Raw genomic sequence first — 23143 nt, 5'->3', positions numbered from 1 at the left:
TCCAAAATGGATGAAATTCTCTTTTTTTTTACCCTCAAAAATGTACACACAATACCCCATAATGGCAATGCGATTTTTTTTCAATTTTTGCAAATTTATTAAAAAATAAATAAAATAAAGAAATCACATATACATAAGTATTCACAGCCTTTGCCATCAAGCTCAAAATTGAGCTCAGGTGCATCCTGTTTCCAATGATCATCCTTGACATGTTTCTGCAGCTTAATTGGAGACCAGCTGGAGTAATTTCAGTTGACTGGACATGATTTAGAAAGGCAAACACCCGTCCAGGGCTGGATCCAGAGTGAAAATCTGACAGATGCATTTTTGCCCAATGATAACATAAAAATCGTACGCGTCTTGTTATTCAATAATCTTCATTCTTTTATTCGTGTGTAACATACACTGTCACACTTCTTTTAATATATTTATTATACTTCATGGACCATAGTGAACACTTATTTGTATAAATATGATGTCCTAAAAAAACACTATAACAAAAATTGACTGTAAACAGGATCAAATTTATTGCCAAAATCTTTCAATTATACCTGAATCTATATATGATTTTTTTTTCCAATTGATAAAATCAATAAAAATATGACTGCATATAGTAAGTCCTTTCGGCTGCTCCCTTGTTTTGTACTCGGGGTTGCCACAGCAAATCCAAGGTGGATCTGCATGTTGAATTGGCACAAATTTTACGCCAGATGCCCTTCCTGACGCAACTCCACATTACATGGTGAAATGTGGTAGGGGTGGGATTCGAACCGGGATCCTTCCGCACTGAAACCAAGTGCATTAACCACTTGGCCACCACCCCTACCAAAAAAAACAAAAAACAAAATGACTGCATGTATTCTTAATAATAATATATTGAGATACAGACAGTTCACAGAAGGCATTTTCCATTGATACCAATCAAAATTAGAAACAGTCCAGCAGGTAACAATATTCATCATGTCCATGACTAAATATACTAAAACAAATACATCACAATTGTACACATATCACAGCTGTGATATGTGTACAATTGTGATGTATTTGTTTGATGTATTTGTTTGACTGCATCGGTCCAAACCGGTCTGGATCCGGGCCTGCCGTCTACATATAAGGCCCCACATTTGACTGTGCACGTCAGTGCACAAACTAAGCATGAAGTCAAAGGAATTGTCTGTAGACCTCTGAGACAAGATTGTCTCGAGGCACAAATCTGGGGAAGGGTACAGAAATATTTCTGTTGCTTTGAAGGTCCCAATGAGCACAGTGGCCTCCATCATCCATAAATGGAAGAAGATCAGATCCACCAGGACTCTTCTTACAGCTGCCGCCCATCTTAACTGAGGGAAGAAGAGCCTTTATCAGGGACATGACCAAGAACCCGATGGTCACTCTGTCAGAGATCCAGCATTCCTCTGGCCAGACAGAAGCCACTCCTTACTTAAAGGCACATGGCAGCCCACCTGGAGTTTGCCAAAAGGCACTTGAAGGACTTTCAGACCATGAGAAACAAAATTCTCTGGTGTGATGAGACAAAGACTGAACTTTTTGGCGTGAATGCCAGATGTCATGTTTGAAGGAATCCAGGCACCATCCCTACAGTGAAGCATGGTGGTGGCAGCATCATGCTGTGGGGATGATTTCAGCAGCAGGAACTGGGAGACTAGTCAGGAATGAGGGAAAGATGAATGCAACAATGTAGAGACATCCTGGATGAAAAGCTGCTCCGGAGCGCCCTTGACCTCAGAATGAGGCAATGGTTCATTTTTCAGCAGGACAATGGCCCTGACCACACAGCCAAAATATCAAAGGAGTGGCTTCAGGACAACTCTGTGAATGTCCTTGAGTGGCCCAGCCAGAGCCCAGACCTGAATCCGATTGAACATCTCTGGAGAGATCTGAAAATGGCTGTGCACCGACGCTCCCCATCCAACCCGATGGAGCTTGAGAGGTGCTGCAAAGAGGAATTGGCAAAACTGCCTAAAGATAGGTGCTCCAAGCTTGTGGCATCATATTCAACAAAACTTGAGTATGTAATTGCTGCTAAAGGTGTATCAACAACGTTTTGAGCAAAGACTGTGAATACTTAAATATAATCCCTCCAAGGTCTCCTGGCTCTTCCCCGGGGCCTCCTTCCAGTTGGATATGCCTGGAAGATCTCCCTCGGGAGACGACCGGGGGGATGGTCACCAGATGCCCCAACCACCTTAATAAGCTCCTTTAGATGCAAAGACACAGCAGTTCTACTCAGAGTCTTTCCTGGATATTTGAACTTCTCACCCTGTCTTAGAGTGTAAGCCCATCCGGATGGAGGAATCTCATTTCCACTGCTTGACCTTATTCTTTCTGACATTACCCAAAGTTCAGGACCATAGGTGAGAATAGGAGCATAAATCGACTTGTAGAGTTATATTTTCTGCGTATATTATTTATTGTGAAAACACAGGAAAATGAGTAAAAAGTAGATCTCAAAATCTGAATTTTATAATCGGCGAAACAGGTTTTATTTTGAAGGTTGTTGTCGACAGTATCTCTGTTTTATCACCGTTAACTTGACGCAGTGAGCTCTGTTATTTGCACCATCCTGTATTTACTTTTTGCTTTTGAGTAGGATCACGTTGGAAATAAGCAGTGTTTTTCTTGGGTTTTTTCGCTTTCATGCGTTATTCTGGTTTTGTAGTGTTATATTTACATGTTTTGTTCGCATGATTCGTTATTGGCAGAATAAACTAAACCAAATTAAAAAGGAGCACTTTTATCACCAGTTTTTACAATGATCTGCATTCTGCTGGTGGCCGGTCACGGAACCGTTTTACAGACACAAATCAAGGTAAGTGGGTTTTTAAACGTTTTAGCTAAAATGAGCTGGCGGACGACAGTACAAAGTTCACTGTTGGACCAGAAAAAATGGATTTTACCGAAAGGATATTTACCTCTTGGCTTTGACATTAGCCGCATGTATCAGCGCATTCTAATGGTCCTGAACGTGTTTAAAATGATGCTCTGGCTTATATAGAGGTCAGCCGACGCGTAAATTGAAATAATTTTTCACGCAGTTTGGTTTAAAATTAGTTTACAGTAGTCTGTAATAGTGTTCCACAGCGGTCTCTGCCGGTTGTTTGTGGAAATACATGCTGAGCCTCCAAAGTTTACAAAATAAATCAACCAGCCACTGTGGTACAAAACAGGGAGTTTTCATAGTTTTGGTCATTCAACAAACACTCAGATTATTAATGTTGCAATACTGGGACACATTGGAATTATTATGTGTTTAAGTAACTTTGCTATGGTAAAGACAAAATTAAGAGATTTTTATAGTCGTACATTCATCAAATGTGTATACGAGTATAAATGGTACTGCAATTTAAATTATAAGTGGGTGAAGATGAGTGTGTGTGTAATAATACAGTGTTTGTTAAAAGTGGCTGGCAAACAACTCAGACTTAGAACTAAAAGTGTATAATTAGGATTTGGCAAATTAAGAGAAAACATTTTATTGTATGTACAATGAAAAATAAAGGCTGTTCTTAAATTAAAGATCAAAGATGTTTTTATTTTCTGTTCAGTACCATATATAGTACTACACCATTGAAATATAATGTAAATTAAACCATTAAATATCAATTTTTTACAGTCTATGTATGTTTCATCTTCAAAAATGTATATTTTCAAAACAAAATTCTATACTGTTTTTTTGTTGTTGTTTATTTGTTTTAGTTTTATTGTTGTTTGTGGTCTCCTGCAACTTCTTAGAAAATGGGATTGTACTTTATCAGGTTTTGCTGTCATTAAATTATTGAGTAATCATTGGGTGGTGGTGGTGGTCAAGTGGTTAGTGCGCTTGGTTTCAGTGCAGAAGGTTCCGGGTTCAAATCCCACCCCTGCCACATTTCTCCATGTAATGTCGAGTTGCATCAGGAAGGGCATCCGGTGTAAAAGTTGTGCCAATTCAACATGCAGATCCACCTTGGATTGCAAACAAGGGAGCAGCTGAAGGGACTCACTATCACCATTGGGAATGTACCGGGTAGTAACCCCCCCCCAAACATTTTTATAAATAAATAAAATCGAGTTGATCTTTGTAATTTGATAATTGCATTTCTTTCATCAAAGTTAAAAATACTAAATATTAAACTAATTAAAATTTCATTTCAAATATGATCTTCTGTTGACCTACTGGTGGAGAAAAAACTACTTTTTAATAATAATAATAAAAGAAATAAAGCCTTTGAAAAGTTTACATAATTAGATGGTTTAAAACAAATACATTTTAACAGAATATTTAACATTGACTAAGCTTCATTGAGTTGTCACATTACTTTGAATCACACTTTATTAAAAACTGCACAACGGAAGTTACTTATTATTATATTTATTTATTTTTGGAAGTACTGAGCAGAAATACACACAGGCTGTTTATGAGTTAAGTTCATGAAGTAATTCTGTTAGGGAGTAATTACACCTATACAGTCATTAGTGTTTTTATAACATCGAGAACCGGTTCCTTTCGGGTATCGTTAAGAAATGATTCGATCCACCGACATCAATAAGCTTTGTGCTTAACGATTCTGTTATCGGTCCTTCAGAGTGGCTGTTGTTTTGGGGGGTGTTTGTCAGGAAAATTATAATTTCTCTACATTGATTACAGACCCTGCAGCGGGTCCGTGATCAACTTTTCTGCAGCGCGGCTTTGCTTTGAACCTTGAACCAATCGAAGCGTGGTTCGCAGATTGAAGCAATGCTTCGGTCGATTGCTTCGTTTATTTCTTTCTTTCGCTTAATTTTCCCCCGTTAAAACCCTAAAGAGCATACGTCTGTGAGTATTATTTACCTTTTCTATGTTAAACCGACCTGTTATGGTCTTCTGAAACAGTTGATAGATGTATTTTATAACTTAAAAACGTGAGCGATGCTAACGCGTTAGCATGTCTATGGCATTTTCAATGTTAAAAGTTAGCATTTATCAATTGCAGCCGTCATCACGTTCGGGTGCATTTGTTTTCAAATTGTAATATTCCTTAAATTTATTTTTGCTTATATTTTAATAATCTAATGATTATTATATATAATTTTAGAGAAAGAGACAAAAAGAACCTGAATAAAAACACAACACCAACTAACAATGAACATACATAAATAAATACATACAGAAATAAATGTTTCCTGTGAACACCTAGTGACTTACACCTCCATTTCATCCCTGTCTTATTTAAGTTTAATGACAGTTTGTTTCGGCCAAACCATATTTTCAGTTTGTTAATTTCTTTAGTGATTTCCTCCAGAACTTTCTGCCAAACTAGAAAACTGCTGCATCCCAGTAAGAGCAGAATACTACTGGAATGAATCTGAATAAGGAAAGTTGTATTTTTTTTTCTCACCTAAATGGATGCTGCACTCACTCCAGTTTATCGTCTGGAATAGGCTCAGATTGCATTTCAGAGCTTCTAGAATTCAAACATTTTCGTGCAGGTGGTGTTGGAGGGTAATTTTGGGTTTCAGCTTTTTTTGTTTTTCACCACTTTCATCCCTGAATATGAGTTGTGATTCACTTTTGTGCGGATTAAAGTTACTAACTGGGACTCCTGTCCTGTTGCAAGAAATAAACGAGAATCATCCTCCGTTCTGTTCACACAGCTCCAAACGTTGCGCGGCTCTCTGACAAGTAAAGATAGAACAATAGAATTCAGTCTGAATTAATAACTTCAAAGCAAAACACAGTTTTGTTTATTTTTATTTATGTCCAGAGATCAAGGATACAGTGACTAATTTCATATTTATTTACTTTAAGACTCAAGGAAATACATAGAAAACCTGTATAGCCTACTTTTAGTACAAAATTCACGAGGTATCGATAAGGGAATCGATAAGGAATCGGATCGATAAGCAGAATCGATAATGGCATCGATATCGATAAAACCTTATCAGTACCCATCCCTAATCACTACAGGTACAGTTTGTACGGAAATATTTGCATAAATTGGATTATTGATAAAATGTGTCACCTATGATCTCCAATCCCAGAATGATGACACAGGTTTATACAGCCACCTGACTGGAATACCAAAGGCTTTACTTCCTGGGATCAAAGGAAAGAAGATCCTGGACTTTTGGTGGGAAACAGTCAACATGTGCGTCTGAAAGAACATAAAATGGCATCATTTCTGCAGTGATTTTAAAACCCTGCATATAACGGTTCTGGTGATTACATCTGTGATTTCTCTCCAGGCGACAGCTGTTCACAGATGTGTATCTGGTCACTAATGCAGACAAGTGAGTGCAGAAAATCTGTCCAGCTGGGTTTGATTTAGCTGTGGATTATGTTACCAAACCCGTTCTCTTGTGCCGCTGATACGCTGAGCAGGTACAAGCACTTTGAGCGCTGGGCCACAGCCAGTGACTTCCCCGTGGAAAACGTGGTCAACGATGGCAGCACCACCTTGGAGGACCGTCTCGGAGCCGTGGCTGACCTCGAGTTGGTCATCCGTAGCCGCAAGCTGCAGGATGACATCATGGTGGTATGACAAGAGAGTGTTTATTCACATAAGTGATTAGTACATTTGTGTTGTCTTTCAAGTGAGTTAATGTCTGTTCATCAGATTGCTGGGGACATGCTTTGTGCAGACCAGAACTTTGACATTGCTCAAGTTATCCGCTTCTTCAAGTCAAAGGTGAGATTTATTATTTTTTTACATTTTTATTAGGTTTGACTTGCCTTCTTACAAAATTACACTCTGAGCTTTATTTTCAAATTAAAGAATTTCTTTGAACATATAACTGTGGAGTTGAATGTATCACATGATCGTGCATGATTCACCCACCATCATCACAGCAGTACATCTGAACTGAACCACAAATAAGAGCTGTAATTTGATGACGTAAAGGTTTGCATTTATTTGCAAATTTTTAAGAATGAAGTGATTTTGACACTTGTGCATATCCCGTTGGGAGTTGATGAGCTGAATTTTGTTTAGTGGTGTTTTGTACATACAGTTGTGGTTGGAAGTTTATACACTCATCATTGTTGTGGAATTTTGTGATGATGTCAGCATAAAACGAGACAGGCGACGAAGGAGCACTCAGGATTCAGACATACTGATGCAGAGAGATTTATTTTGGTCGAAGCAGAAACAGGTGCACCTGGAGAGGTTCAAAGGGTACCGCATGCACCGTACCCACCGAGCCTTCTGGCTTTCCACACTCAGAGAGCCATGTTAAGGACCTCTGCCATAATGAAAACAAAATCATAATACAAACATGGCCTTTGGCTAATCTGGGCCAAGATCAGATGTTTAGTCATGAATTTAGAGAAACACAATGTGTTATATCAACAAAGACAAGCAAGCAAGGGATGACCCTGGTGCAGTACACTCTGTCCTGCAGACATGATGAAAACAGGAATTTTTCCTCCTCAATCTTGGACAATTGGGCATGAATGTCATGGTAATTTTGGGCTTCTGACCACAACTGTGTTTATTAATGAGGATGGGTGATTTGTTTTAGGTTGCTTGGTTTTTATGATGTTGGGGTGGGGAGCAGAGGTGGGACGAAGTCACTGTCAAGTCATTCTCAAGTCATCACTCTGCAACCCTGAGGTCAGTTTGCAAACAATTGTGGTCATATTGACTTGAGAGTTGACTTGGGACTTGACTTGAGACTTTCAGATTCACGACTTGAGAGTGACTTGCTGGTGACTTGCTGGTGACTTCCTCCCACCTCTGGTGGAGAGTCATGATAATTTGTTAGAGATACATGGCAGGCACTTTACATCATACATATCCCACATAGATAAGATGAGTCAATTCTGGGATCATGCATTGATGCTGCACTTTGCCACATCCATGACATCGCAGAACCGCCTTGGGTCCTGGATGGCAGCCACCCAAGCAGACAACTGGTCCATTCCCACAGCTCTAAAATAACCATCTATCTGCTGCTGCCAGGTGAAATGTAGGCATCCCCTTGGCCTTCTTCAGCTACTGGGGTCCCCAGCACACAGGTCTCAGTACTCAGACATCTGTGTGATGGATTATACAGAGAAGCAGTTCACATGGCCAACATGTCTAAGGTGGCGCTTCCTCACAATGCTAGTGATACTCCTCATCTTACTCTCTCTTAGTAACCACTTGTTTGATACATAGTCATTCCGGTGGTACCAAGAATCCTTCAAATACACCTAGTACCAAAAACATCCAGTTGTTGCCTGAGGTCCCTGGTTAGTATCTAAGTCTCACAACCATACAGCAAGTCAAGCATCACCAGGACCATTAAGACTTCGACCTTTGTTCACCTGCAGTTATCGGCATTACCAAACACCTCTGACCAGTGACCTCATGACTCCATAAGCTCTTCCCAGGCACCTCTCAATCTCAAAGGCTGAGGACCCAGAGACATGAATGTCCCTGCTAAGATAGTAAGTGTATGTCTGTACAATTTCAGCAGTTTAACCACAAACAGATACAGTTCTGATGGCTGAGTCCAGGAAGTTGTTAAAAGCCTGAATCATAGTCTTGATCTGGGACAGTATCAAACCCAGATACTCTGATTCCTCACTCAGCTTCTCAAGTGCTGCAGTCAGAGTATCAGAGTATCCGCTGATTCTGCAAAGATCACAGCATATATATATATATATATATATATGTACACTCAACAAAAATATAAACGCAACACTTTTGGTTTTGCTCCCATTTTGTATGAGATGAACTCAGAGATCTAAAACTTTTTCCACATACACAATATCACCATTTCCCTCAAATATTGTTCACAAACCAGTCTAAATCTGTGATAGTGAGCACTTCTACTTTGCTGAGATAATCCATCTCACCTCACAGGTGTGCCATATCAGGATGCTGATTAGACACCATGATTAGTGCACAGGTGTGCCTTAGACTGCCCACAATAAAAGACCACTCTGAAAGGTGCAGTTTTATCACACAGCACAATGCCACAGATGTCGCAAGATTTGAGGGAGCGTGCAGTTGGCATGCTGACAGAAGGAATGTCAACCAGAGCTGTTGCTCGTGTATTGAATGTTCATTTCTCTACCATAAGCCGTCTCCAAAGGTGTTTCAGAGAATTTGGCAGTACATCCAACCAGCCTCACAACCACAGACCACGTGTAACCACACCAGCCCAGGACCTCCACATCCAGCATGTTCACCTCCAATATCATCTGAGACCAGCCACTCGGACAGCTGCTGAAACAATCGGTTTGCATAACCAAAGAATTTCTGCACAAACTGTCAGAAACCATCTCAGGGAAGCTCATCTGCATGCTCGTCGTCCTCATTGGGGTCTCGACCTGACTCCAGTTCGTCGTCGTAACCGACTTGAGTGGGCAAATGCTCACATTTGCTGGTGTTTGGCACGTTGGAGAGGTGTTCTCTTCACGGATGAATCCCGGTTCACACTGTCCAGGGCAGATGGCAGACAGCGTGTGTGGCGTCGTGTGGGTGAGCGGTTTTCTGATGTCAGTGTTGTGGATCGAGTGGCCCATGGTGGCGGTGGGGTTATGGTATGGGCAGGCGTCTGTTATGGACGTAGAACACAGGTGCATTTTATTGATGGCATTTTGAATGCACAGAGATACCGTGATGAGATCCTGAGGCCCATTTTGTGCCATACATCCAAGAACATCACCTCATGTTGCAGCAGGATAATGCACGGCCCCATGTTGCAAGGATCTGTACACAATTCTTGGAAGCTGAAAATGTCCCAGTTCTTGCATGGCCGGCATACTCACCGGACATGTCACCCATTGAGCATGTTTGGGATGCTCTGGACCGGCATATACGACAGCGTGTACCAGTTCCTGCCAATATCCAGCAACTTCGCACAGCCAATGAAGAGGAGTGGACCAACATTCCACAGGCCACAATTGACAATCTGATCAACTCTATGCGAAGGAGATGTGTTGCACTGCATGAGGCAAATGATGGTTACACCAGATACTGACTGGTATCCCCCCCCCAATAAAACAAAACTGCACCTTTCAGAGTGGCCTTTTATTGTGGACAGTCTAAGGCACACCTATGCACTAATCATGGTGTCAGCATCTTGATATGGCACACCTGTGAGGTGGGATGGATTATGTCAGCAAAGGAGAAGTGCTCACTATTACAGATTTAGACTGGTTTGTGAACAATATTTGAGGGAAATGGTGATATTGTGTATGTGGAAAAAGTTTTAGATCTTTGAGTTCATCTCATACAAAATGGGAGCAAAACCAAAAGTGTTGCGTTTATATTTTTGTTGAGTGTATTAAAAGAAAAAAAAGGGGGTGCTGTAATTCACCGTGGACCGCTTGTTCATATTCATCGTTCAAAAGAACGGTAACCACGGTAACGGGTGAGCACCATGTGAACCTCAGTCTTGTTCCTATTCAACATCTTGTACTTTAGCAGCATTTGAATGCTGCTGTCGCGGCAGAACGTCTTGTTGACATCACGACACTGAGTGTCCCAAAGCAACTTTTTCAAGAAAGCCCAGTATTTGGTAAGAGTTTTCCACGTCATGACTGCCAGTATATATATATATATATATATATATATATATATATATATATATATACACACATTGGTGCATATGTTTGCATATTAGCGATGATAAAGTGATTATAAAGGCAGAGCTGTGGACAAGCAGTTAGTGCGCTTGCTTCCAAAGCAGAAGGTTCGTGGTTCAAGACCTCGTGTGCCTGTTCTTCATATGATGGGAAGTTGTGTCAATGAGGGCATACGGTATAAAACCTGTGCTAAATCAACATGCAAGTCAGTATCAGATCTGCTGTGGGACCCCGAGGGGGGGAAAGGGGAGGCTGAAAGAAACTTTAATGACAGTGGAGTGATTGTTCAAACACTGGACACTTGATGCTAAACTCATAGGTATCCCATGGGGAGTTCGATGCATATATTAATGAGGATAAAGTGTTATCTTGTTTTGAACACTATAGCTCCATAGAAGGACTGCATTTCTATATACCAGATGCTCAAACTGCTTTAAAACAATGCCTCTTATTAACTTCCACAGCAGTACCCATTTTCACAGCTGGGTGGACTGACTTTGCAGATTATGTGTGGTGTCTTGTCCGTGGACACAGACAGATAGCATGACCAGGATTCGAATACAGGTCTGCATATAGGGATGCCAGCTCCTTATCCACACAGATGCCTGCTGGATACCTATGATGCTTACATCATATCCTATGGAGAGTAGATAAGCTGATTGTAGGATGCTTTGGTGCATATATTTGCATATTAATGAGGATGAAGTGATTGTTCTTGTAAACAAGATAACTAAATACATGGTGGACCCTCGACAGTTATGTCATATATCCCATAGTGACTAGATAAGCAGATTGCATTTAGGATGCTTTGATGCACATATTGGCATATTAATGAAAAACATGATTATTTTTTCGTAACAGCCTTTACTCCAGACTGTTGATCAGTGGAACCTTTATACTCAGGGTGTGTTTATATTTATATTTGTGTGATTTAAAATGATGAGATAATTTGTATAAATCACTGGATAATTCATTCATTCAAGAGCCATATCTCCAGAATGTGTGATAAGAGACCTTATACAATGTGTTAAGACAGATTTGATGACACATGGATATGCTAAATATGGTGCGGGTTATTTTTCCAAACAAAATACAATTCACCTGCTTGTATGTGGCTGGATCTTACTACATTCATTCATTCATTCATTCATCTTCTACCGCTTAGGCTAATTAAGGGTCTTGGGGGGGGCTGGAGTGTATCCCAGCAGTCATAGGGCGTGAGGCGGGATACACCCAGGACAGGACACCAGCCTGTCGCAGATCATACTACACACTATAGCTTAAATCATCTTATTTTGTTTCTGGGATTTTTGGTGGAGATAAAATGTTGCAGAGCCTGCACTAGTCCAGGTTTTTGTGTCTGTGCTGCAGGCTGGAGAGCTGATCATTTACTATGAGCTGGAGGAAAGTGAGAAAAGCAGCTCCAGAGGCATCGTGGAGGTCTGTCCAGACACTCACAGGTCAGAAGAGAGAAGCTTTTTTCTCTTTCCTTTCACAGTACTCAATGAATTTTAACACTAAAGCTAAGAATTACATGTGCGGTATGTTATGGTCACAAAAATAAATTTAGCACTGGAGACACGCATGCATCTGACGAAGGGCTGGTCGCCTGAAACGTTACTTTCATGTCTTATTAAATAAAGTCCTTTTGTATTGGAGCACTGTGGCTGTGCAGATCATTTGGTGTCTAGCTTCACAAAAATAAATTTGACACAATGTTGCAGCAGGTTGGTTTTAATCTGTTTTTCTTTTATAACTCAGGGTAACCTGTTTTTTGGAGAAACCTCAGGAAGGGTTGACATCATCGCGGCTGGCCAGCGTAGTGTTTTACTGCATCCAGAGAAAAACGCTGTCACATCTGTCTGAGTTCCTCAGTCTGCAGTCTCAAGCCTCACACAGAACCTTTGGACAGTTTTGGGTTTGTGCACTGAATCAGCTCATTTCTTTCAGTTATTGTTTTCACATACATGCTTCCAAAGAGCTCATCATCGCACTCGTTATTCATCACTTTTATTGCACATCCCACAGACAGACTTGACTAGTTCACAGACCCAACAAAAACAAACAGTAAAAAAAACAAAAAACAAAAAAAACAACAAAAAAAAAAACATTGCTCTATACTCTTTGTGCATGTTTATATCTGATATCAAGAATCACTGGTTGTACAGTTTGGTGTTAAATAATTTGCAAGATACAAGTTTCTACAAGTTCGAATTAGGGGTGCCGCGAATCAAAAACTCAGAGTTCAGGTCAGATCATGGTTTTAAGTCACAGATGGAATTTTTTTGGATCAGAAAAAAAATAATAAATAAGGGGGGATGTAAATTGACTTTACATTTTTAGAGCTAAGTAGTGCATTCGATTGGGTAGTGTTTATAAAATAGATAGCTGACATTTTTCAAGGGTGATAAATTATGCAAAGTTTCGATAATGATTTGGAATGGCATGTGAGTCCAGAATTAATTATCAACGTCCATTGTTCACTGTTGTTACGTAAAATCCGTAATTTCTCCAAAAATATTAGTCCAATCAGCATTCTGTTTTGCTGGCGTTCATCCTTGACCCAAAATACATAAGGCCTAGTTCAAAAATAATGAAGCCTAACTGCTGATTTGCATTGCATTTGTCATGAACAAGCCATTATTTTATTGAGCACCATCCAGATTTATCTGCGAGTTGCCTATAGTCTCTTTGACAGGTACTGAAAATTTCATGGAAAAATTCCGCACGGTTCCAGAGATACAGATACAGCAGTTAATCCACAATTGTTACTTGTTTACCGTAATAATGGCACACATCAGAATTAAGACAACACATATACATTTGACATTGTTTTTGTGCACTAAATTTGAAACAGTCCATTTTCTAAATTGAGGTGATGTGAGTGTGTGGTAGCCGCTGCAACAGGAGTTGCGCCGCCGCTAGCTTGGGGGGAACGGGGACCTGCCGCACCTAAAACTGCGCAGGAGGGGAGAAGGGGTGGTGTGAGCGGTGGCCGGGATGGGGTGTGTGATGGAGGACAGGAGGGGAGGTAGGAGGGAAAGTGGATCATACTTCAGTCTTTGTCCATGTGTGAATCTGTCTGTCCTTGTGTACTGGAGTTAGAGAGATAAGGAGGCAGCCAATATTCCCAAGGCCGTAGAGATTGTTCTGGAGGAAAAACTGGGCATTTTATCCTTGAGAGGCAGATAAGCTTGCCGTGTTTGTGGTTGAGCAGTGAAAAACACTTTTCCAGCTTCACATGAACAAACCAGATCCCAATTATGAAAATTCCCCAGCCTCTGAAATCTTCACCTTCTCCTGCAAGGTGCGCATTTGCTCTGAGATGTTATCCAATTTGCATCTGAGTTCAAGGGTTAACGCAGTCTGAGAATGCATCGCCTTGCCCAACTCATTAATCATGATGGACAAGTGAGGGGTCGTGGTTTTGGTGGCTATTTCTAGCAATGACTGAACCGAGACCAATAGAAATATTGAAACTCTGATATATATAGCCGTACACTTCACAAAAAAGACCACTTTTAAATTTGGATGGTTATGTCACACTTTGGCTTCATTATTTTTGAACTAGGCCATAAGCATACCAAACAGCAAATGTCAGCTCTCCCCAGTTTCTCCGTGATGGAAGGTACATATACGCACGCGTGTATACAGAAGCCACTTTGGTTTTAATATATAGATGATTTACTGCCCCCTGCTGGAATGGCAGGTGAGTCCAGAATGTAATTATCAACATCATTTGTTCACTGTTGTTAGCTAATACCCCTAATTTATCCAAAAATATTATTACTAGTGAAAAAACTTCCCATTTTCATGGTGCTCATGCTTGATCCAAATATCAGCTCTCCCCAGTTTGTCTGTGATCGAAGCCATACGAACATACACAGAGGCCACTTGGCTATTAATATATAGAAATTAAAAGCGTGTACTCAGTGTTTAAATAATATTTTCAAATACATTTTGTTCTTTATATTGCAGTATGAACAGCACTACTGAATAAAAATAGCCTTTGTCAACATCATAGAAAAATTATGAAAGAAAGAGAACAAAGCTGACCTGAGTTTATAACTTCAAATTGTTTTTATTTTTTAAAAATGACAGTCTACATTGTCTAATTACATTTAATAATAATGATTTCTGTAACACTTTCAAAATAAAGGTCAGAGGTTTTTGGATCTCAGTGGACACTCAAACTTCTCTGCGGAGGATGGCACAGCACACACACAGATCGGAATGATCCCAGTGAGATCAGTGCGTCCGTTTCATCCTCAGCTTTGTAGCTACAACCCCTGGCAAAAATGATGGAAGCACTGGCCTCGGAGGATGTTCATTCAGTTGTTTAATTTTGTAGAAAAAAAAAGCAGATCACAGACATGACACAAAACTAAAGTAATTTCAAATGGCAACTTTCTGGTTTTAAGAAACACTATAAGAAATCAGGAAAAAAAAATTGTGGCAGTCAGTAACGGTTACTTTTTTAGACCAAGCAGAGGGAAAAAAATATGGAATTACTCAATTCTGAGGAAAAAAATATGGAATCATGAAAAACAAAAGAACGCTCCAACACATCACTAGTATTTTGTTGCACCACCTCTGGCTTTTATAACAGCTTGCAGTCTCTGAGGCATGGACTTAATGAGTGACAAACAGTACTCTTCATCAATCTGGCTCCAACTTTCTCTGATTGCTGTTGCCAGATCAGCTTTGCAGGTTGGAGCCTTGTCATGGACCATTTTCTTCAACTTCCACCAAAGATTTTCAATTGGATTAAGATCCGGACTATTTGCAGGCCATGACATTGACCCTATGTGTCTTTTTGCAAGGAATGTTTTCATAGGTTTTGCTCTATGGCAAGATGCATTATCATCTTAAAAAATTATTTCATCATCCCCAAACATCCTTTCAATTGATGGGATAAGAAAAGTGTCCAAAATATCAACGTAAACTTGTGCATTTATTGATGATGTAATGACAGCCATCTCCCCAGTGCCTTTACCTGACATGCAGCCCCATATCATCAATGACTGTGGAAATTTACATGTTCTCTTCAGGCAGTCCTCTTTATAAATCTCATTGGAACGGCACTGTCGCGGCTCGTCTTTTTGGTCTTCTCAGGATGTCGTCTTTTAGATAACACAAACTAATTGCAAGTGATATGCTAGAAAGAGGACACAACACTTTAGAATAATTCAGCCTTAAGCAAGATAAAATGCACAGAGTTTTTAAGTTTATTTAAGCCTTCGACACAAAGCTTAGACAAACTGAGTCCTCTAGAGAGACTGAATAAGTGACAACCGCGCTCATCTATTTATTGGAGACCCGCGGGCATCGCTCCTCCTTCAACTTTTTTATTTATTTCATTCCTAAGACATGGTTTTCTATTGGAAGCGTCCTCTAGTGAACCCTAAGCAGGTGTTAGGCCATTATTTCAATGTGACAAACGCTCCCATTAAAACATGAAGGATTTACAACTGATTTTTTTAAAAGACCTTCAGCCACAGGTGCAGCTGGCCTGAGGCCCCCCCCGCACGTGGCCTCAGTCACACGTGCAGCTGGCCTGAGGCCCCTGCACGCGGCCTGCGGGAAAGCACCTAAAAGGCCTTGGAAAGCCCCTGACAGACTAAATGACTAATAGAGCCCTTTTTTTGGGTTGAACACCTGCTAGTTCAACCAGAGGACATACAGTTCGGATCAGGACACTTGATAGTTCATCACAGTTCAAATATGGACCTAAAAATTCTTCTACAGTCCCTCCTCTGGGACTCGAAAGAGTCCCATTACATCAACTATACTCTTGGGTTGTTTACTGACAAGACATCCTCATTTGTGCATTGCAATAAAAAAGAAAAACACATCACTCGACTTACTGATAACTCTGCTGCGGATATGAATATCAGTGATACTTCACACGGTAAATATATTGCAGTGCAGGTGAACCTACATACTAAGGCACAAGGTGAGCAATTAGCCGGATTATATCAACGCAAGGTGACATTCAAACAATGAGTTTTGGTGTAATTCAAGGCACTTAAAATGGCCACATAAAACAAGTTACAGCAACCTCTTAATCATGGCAAAGTAAAGGCTTTACATTGACATCAGTGCAACCAATCATCTTCTGGCATCTATTGACTCACTCAACCAGAGGCTCCAACCCATTATACTTGGTTCTACATATTATTTTGTTAAAGAGTCACACATGTATTACTTAAATGCATCAAATAACGCCTACGTTACCACTATTTAGTCGACCAATCAAGAAACTATTCTAAGGTTAGCGCAGCTATGTCTAATTAAATGATAAAACACAATAAATGGTTTCCCTTCATGTCCGTCCTTAAGTCATTTGCCTTAGTCAATCATATAATGGTTTTCATTATAGGCCATTTCTCAACATTTTCCACTTTGTTTTTCTTCTTTTTCAGCTTGTTTTCTAATGCCCGTTTTGGCCAGACACCAAATTTAGGCAATGCATGTCTCTTGAGGCATGCTATAATTTAAGAAAAAGGGGTCCCTATGGTGCATCTTTACTACTAAATCTACAAACACGCCGTGTAAGGGTCCCCTTTTTATAACTTTGCAATGTGATATCTATGTGTATGCATTTAGCTTTATCTGTGTTACACAGATGATGGTAAGGACAGACATTTACCCAACCTTCGTTACTAACATATATCCTTCTTTGTTTTTATTTACACTCAGATTTCTGAAACCAGTCCGCAATTCAAACTCAAGAACCAAGATCATAGTCCGTGTTCAGTGCCATTACGTCAGTCCGCGCTCCTCAGCATTTACTCAGCATCTGAAGTTTTGGGAGAAGTTGGGGAACATGGGGAGGTTGGCCTTTCAGGGGTAGTGGGGGAAGGATCAGGAATTCTGGCTTTCAGACAGTCGTGCAGTTCTCTGATGGATCTTTCCAGCTCCTTGTGCTGCTTGGCCAGGTTGTACAGGGCCCCCAGAGAATTCTTGCCCACATTCAGGGTGGTGGTGGCCAGCCCTAGCTGTTCCCTTTCCATATGCTCCATCATGCAGGCTAGCATGTCCATACTAGACTGAAGACCACACAGTTGAGTATGGAGGCCCTCCTGAGCACAAGAGATGTTGGCATTGTCACGGTGTATCCTGAACAGGTATGCAGCTGTCTGACTTAGTTGTGGCATGATTTCCTCAAATAGCTCATGGGGAATGTGATTTGTGAGGGGCAGGAGCTGCTCCAAGGTTTTTGGAACAGACTCTTGTGGAAGACGAAGCTCTCGAACCAAGATTGCCATGTCCTGTGGGGTGACCATGACCAGATTAAGGTTGTGCAGTCCAGGGGACAGGAAGTACAAGGGGGAAGGCATTTCGTGTGTGGGGGGAGTATTGTTGATGTCGCACAGGCAAGTGGTTGGGACACTCTTGGCATTTAGTAGCCTGTACAAAGCTCCCCTCTGTCCTGGTGGGTGAGTTCGACTAAGGTCCACCCCTGCTGATCCTCCTCCAGAGGTACTGGGCTGATCAGAATATCTCTCCTGCCTTGGGGGTGGAAAGCTGGGGACAGGGCCTAGCAGTGAATTGGGTCTAGGATGCACTCGGGCAGTTGCTGCATATGGCCGACCTTGGCTGCCTCCCCTGGAGGGTATCGTTGCCACTGGCACATGTGACTGTCTCCATGGCATCTGCGGAAGGGGTGTGTTCCTGAGTCCAAAGGGTCCTTCAGGTGATGGTGGAGTCCTCGGGCCGACTCTTGCTGCAGGCAGATTCTGTGAAGCTGTCATCGCTAGGTGCTGGAACGATGAAGATCCTTCTGTTGCCAACTGGTTTAGCTGCTGGATGGATGGCGGCTGTGGCGACCAATCATGTCTCGACCATCCCTCCTGTATATCCTCTTCTCCAAACAGTTCTGAGAGTCCAATCAGACTTGATAGAGGCAGATCAGGCATAGGTCCCTGATCAGGGGAGTCTGGTCTCTCAGCCATACTCCTGTGTCCTAGTAATATACATATACGTTCATTATTACAGCTCCATGTCATTCTTTCAGATATTGTCTATCCTATCCCTCATTTTTGTGGGTGCATGTGTGTGAATGTAAATGTGCGTGCATGTCTTCTTCCTCGTCTACAATATCACCCAGCACGGTCCATCCCAGTCCTCCCTATCTGGGGTATACGCCACAATATTAGGGAGCTGGGGGCTGTCGGGGAGGATAATTGGTATTTCATCCATTTCCATATATTCTGGTTCTCTGTCTGTTTCGTTTGTGCTTTCTTCTAGGGCTCGGATGGCTAACAGTGGGAGCTGTCCTACTGTGGATGAAATCAATTTATTGACCAGAAATTTTATCAAGGGAATACCACAACATATTACCAGCAAGACCGCCACCCCTGTTAGTGCCAAGATTACACCTATCTGGTATAACCAGTCTTTCCATGATATCCACCCTCTCCTTAGAGTCCCAAACAGTGAAAACAGTGGGCCAATATTCATTCCATTCCCTACAATGTATCCAGAATCGTCAGTTTCATTTCTCCCTCCTATGGAGTTACTTAACAGTTCCTGTTGCATCTCTTCAAGTGTGATTAAGAGCTCTGTCAAATTTCCGTCTTCCCCTGTACGCATGGGAATAGCTGTGCAACATTCGGTGGCTTTGATCATAATACAAACTCCTTGTTCATCAGCCATCATCATCTCGATAGCTAATCTATTTTGCATTGTCATTAGCGAGGTGGCGTGCAGTTGTTCGGTTAAGGCTCCTACTGCTGCCAATGTCCAGTTCAGGTATCTTTGCTGATTATACCACAAGTAATTAATCCACTGCACCTCCTGGAACCTAGAACGGATTTTTGGAGTAACCCCAAACAGAGCCAATGCCCATCCCCATTTATCCGCATCTTCATCTGCTTTAACTCTGCTACTGTCTATGGCTTCTAACTGTCGGGGTATCCCTTCTGGTATCCCGTTTCTTACTGTGATGTTGTAGTCTGTTTTAAACGTCATTATTCCTCTTTTCTTACGAAGTTTCTGTGGCATGGGTTGTATTGAATTTGGCATTTCAATTACTGTTATTGCTCCTGTGAGCATCACAGGAGCACAAAGGCCTTTCCAATTCGGGGACAGCGATGACAGGAGTTTCCTTTTTTGTCCGCATATCCAAAAGATGTCAGCTAAGGGTACCGTTCCCTTAGCTAAATTTGGAGTAGATACCCATGAAGCATGGGTGAGATTCAGTCCAATTACAGACCCCCCTGTGGCCGGTACTATTTGTTCACACTGTATGCCTGCTGCTGGCAGGGTGTGACAGACGGTAATGTTCCATGCTGTTTTGGCCGGTTTGTATTCTTGCTGCTTTTGCATACTCTGTATGTGGTGTTTTGGCTGGGTCGTCCCTACCTGCCAATCGCTTATGTATTGTGCTACTAAGCCTTTAGCTATACAGAATGGGTGTATCATCCCTTTCTCTATTTTAATCATAGGTGGAACGGTTCCTTCGGTACTTAGGGGCACTGGACAAAGTTTACTGTCGGCAGCATATTTTTCATCACCTACTGCCATTTTCATAACACATTGTGTATAGCATTCTGCTTGGTCTGAGTTATGTTGGGGACTCCTATAACAGTTGTTGATATCAGGTAGGGGTTTAGCCTGAGGTATCACACCTTTCCGGTGACAGGCTATGCAAGGCTTTTCACTGATCTGCCTAGCCGAAAATTTCAACCATTGGTAAAATAAATTGGTCTTCAACCCTTGTGTGCGGGCTAGGTCTGTACTGGGATCCCATCTCCCTAAGTGACTGCTTGTTTCTAGGCTTCTAATTGTCCTCTTTTTCCTTGGTTTGATTTTTACCCATTTTGTGGCTTCATGTACTGTAACAGTTATGTCTTGCTTGGTTTCCCTGCATCCTCTTTTATCACAAATTACCTCTATGTTGAGTGTTCCCTCCTCTTCACATTTGATGCTAATGGCTTCGCCTAATATGTAATCCCCCAGCTTTCCCTGTATTCCTATGTTCTTGTAGGCTTTTGATTTAATGTATACCAAATTATATGTTTTTCCTGTGTTTAGAATGCCTTGTTTAGCTGCTATTGCGGCCATGGCCACGGCACAGTCCGTTGTATGTTTTGGATGTCTATTCTCTCCCATACTGACCACCAGTAGTATTGTCAATCCCTTGAATAATTCCTTAATCATTGCTCTGATGACTGTTGAGATGTGCTACTAGATGTGCTACTAAGTGAGCCGTCACTAGATGAGCTGTCACTAGGGATGTGTGGTGTATCTGTGCTTTGTCTGGGTTGTACTTCCTGCGGTTCTTCTGTCGATAAATCTACTGAGTTGCTGTCCGAGTCTGATGTCTCCTGTGGCCTGTCTATCTGTCGGTCTGTATTTCTGTCTGTCTGTTGGCCTGCATCTCCAGTTGTTTCTGAGTCTGCATCTGAGTCTGTCGCTGCTCTATCTGGCAGGGATCCACTACCTCTGAAGCTGTGCGTCGTCTTTGTTCAATCAGTCTCTGTGAGCGCCTTGGCCAGTGTTCGCCTGGCTGCAGGGAGGCGTGGCCTTCCCTCGGTGCTTCTTCTGGCTGCAGGGAGGCGTGGCCGTCCCTCGGTGCTGCTGTAGGGTCTCTGGCTTCTCCTGCTTCCCCCCTTGGCCCGGCGGCTCTGCCAAGACGAGCTTGCCGAGGCCGCAGGGGCGCTGGGCCACCAACCCTACAGCAGTGGTTTAAATGAAACCAAGTGTCCTTACCGTCTACTTTGACTGCTGTACGTGAGGCAAGAATAACTTTAAAAGGACCTTCTCGGCGGGGCCTGTCCCACTTCTTTTTGAACACCTTGACGTAAACCAGATCACCAGGCTGGATGCTCTGATTTTCGAGTGGAATCTCTGCTTCTCTGTCTTCTGTAGCACCTTTGACCTGCAAAAAGATAGTTTTGTGTATTTGGGTTAACTGTCTCAGATAATTATGCCATTCGTCTTGTAGCTGCTCCAGCGATGGTCCTTCGTAGGGTCCTCTCAGGTATGGAATAGGCATCGGCCGACCTGTAAGAGCTTCAAATGGTGTCAAATGGGTTAGTCGGTTAGTTTGTGAGCGCATTGACAATAAAGCAAGCGGCAACGCATCCAGCCAGGTTAGTTTGCCATTACTGTCTGCTATGATTTTTGCTAGTTTGTTCTTTAAAATGCCATTAGCCCGTTCCACCGCCCCATTTGATTGGGGGTGATAAACACACCCAAACTTCTGTTTGATACCCAATTGTTTGAATGTTTCTTGTGTAACCTTGGCTACAAAAGCCCTACCGTTGTCAGATGAGATAGTATCTGGAATGCCAAATCTTGGAAAGACGTCTCGGCACAAGAATTTGGCTACCGTTTTATGGTCTTGATTTGCAGAGGCTACTGCCTCAATCCATCGGCTGAATCTGCATATCACTACCAAAACATATCTCATTCGTTTAACTCGATTTTCAGCTCCCATGTCTATGAAATCCATCATAAGATGTTTGAATGGCCCATCAGGGACCGGAATGTGGGCTAAAGGGGCTGTGAATGATTTCCGGACATTGTACTGTGCACATACCTCACACTCATTCAACAAACGGTCCACTGTTGCTGCCATATATGGTGACCACCAGACAGCTTTTAGTTTGTTCATAATTTGGACTCGCGAACAATGATCGGGTCCGTGGGCCCAAATGATTGCATGTCATAATAAATTGGTGGGTAACACAAAATGTCCATGACTACTGCGCCACAGCTTGTCCGCTGGCCCCTGACTGCGTGTCTCAATAGCGCCTCGTTTAACCCACATTCGTTTTTCTTCTCCACTGGCCCTACTTTGAGCCACTATCAGTGCGTCAAGTGAAACCAGTGGGGCACAATCTTGGATGGTTAGCAGGGGAAACATATTTTCTCCTTGTGCTCCTTTGCGCGCTGCGTCATCTGCTAGGTTGTTACCTTGAGCTATGATGTTATTATTCTTTTGATGAGCTGCACATTTAATGATGGCTACCTCAGACGGTAATTGGAGAGCTTGTAACAGTTGGGAAATCGCTTCTCCATGAGTGACAGGGGTGCCATCTGCTCTCAGGAATCCCCTTTGTTTCCAAATGTTTGCATGTACATGACATACGCCATAAGCGTAGGCTGAGTCTGTGTAGATATTAACACGTTGATCTTTAGCTATCTGGCAAGCCATAGTTAAGGCTTTGATCTCTGCCAGTTGGGCTGAACAAGGCTGATCAATTCCTTGGGACTCCAGTAATTCAAAGGTCTCGCCATCCGTGTTTAGTTTAACTATCCCCATACCCGCATGCAATCCCGCGGCATCCCGAAAGCATGAGCCATCCACGAACAGGGTTAGATCTGCATCTATGGCGTGATTATACAAATGTTCTCTGGCTCTCAAAAATTTCTCTGTCTCTGCCACACAGTTATGTGGAGTACCATCTAACGGTGTGGTCAATTTGGTGGCGGGATTCACCGTGTGACAACGTTGTATTGTTATTTCTGGAGCGGACAACACAACTTCATATCCAGTGCGTCTAGCTTGTGTTAAGACAAAACGTTGACTGGTTAGCAGGGCATGTAACTGATGCGACGTGTACAACGTTA

General features: G+C 42.0%; 1 protein-coding gene across 2 annotated transcripts in view; it reads left to right on the top strand.

The window, feature by feature from the left end:
• Positions 1–2584: 2584 nt before the first annotated feature.
• gkup (glucuronokinase with putative uridyl pyrophosphorylase) overlaps positions 2585–23143 on the top strand; it is a 55295-nt gene continuing 34736 nt past the window's right edge. The window contains exons 1-7 of one of the 2 annotated variants that reach the window (XM_034167761.1): positions 2585–2830; positions 6022–6128; positions 6226–6270; positions 6362–6515; positions 6597–6668; positions 11930–12018; positions 12320–12476. In XM_034167761.1, coding sequence (XP_034023652.1) covers positions 2774–2830; positions 6022–6128; positions 6226–6270; positions 6362–6515; positions 6597–6668; positions 11930–12018; positions 12320–12476 — 681 coding nt within the window. In that variant the 5' untranslated portion in view covers positions 2585–2773. The remainder of the gene's footprint in view (positions 2831–6021; positions 6129–6225; positions 6271–6361; positions 6516–6596; positions 6669–11929; positions 12019–12319; positions 12477–23143) is intronic. The other variant, XM_034167760.1, reaches the window with a different exon arrangement.

Source organism: Thalassophryne amazonica, chromosome 4 (genome assembly GCF_902500255.1).
Source record: "Thalassophryne amazonica chromosome 4, fThaAma1.1, whole genome shotgun sequence".
NCBI classification, from domain to species: domain Eukaryota; kingdom Metazoa; phylum Chordata; class Actinopteri; order Batrachoidiformes; family Batrachoididae; genus Thalassophryne; species Thalassophryne amazonica.
Note: the sequence above shows the minus strand (reverse complement) of the source record. Positions and strands in the feature narration are given on the sequence as shown.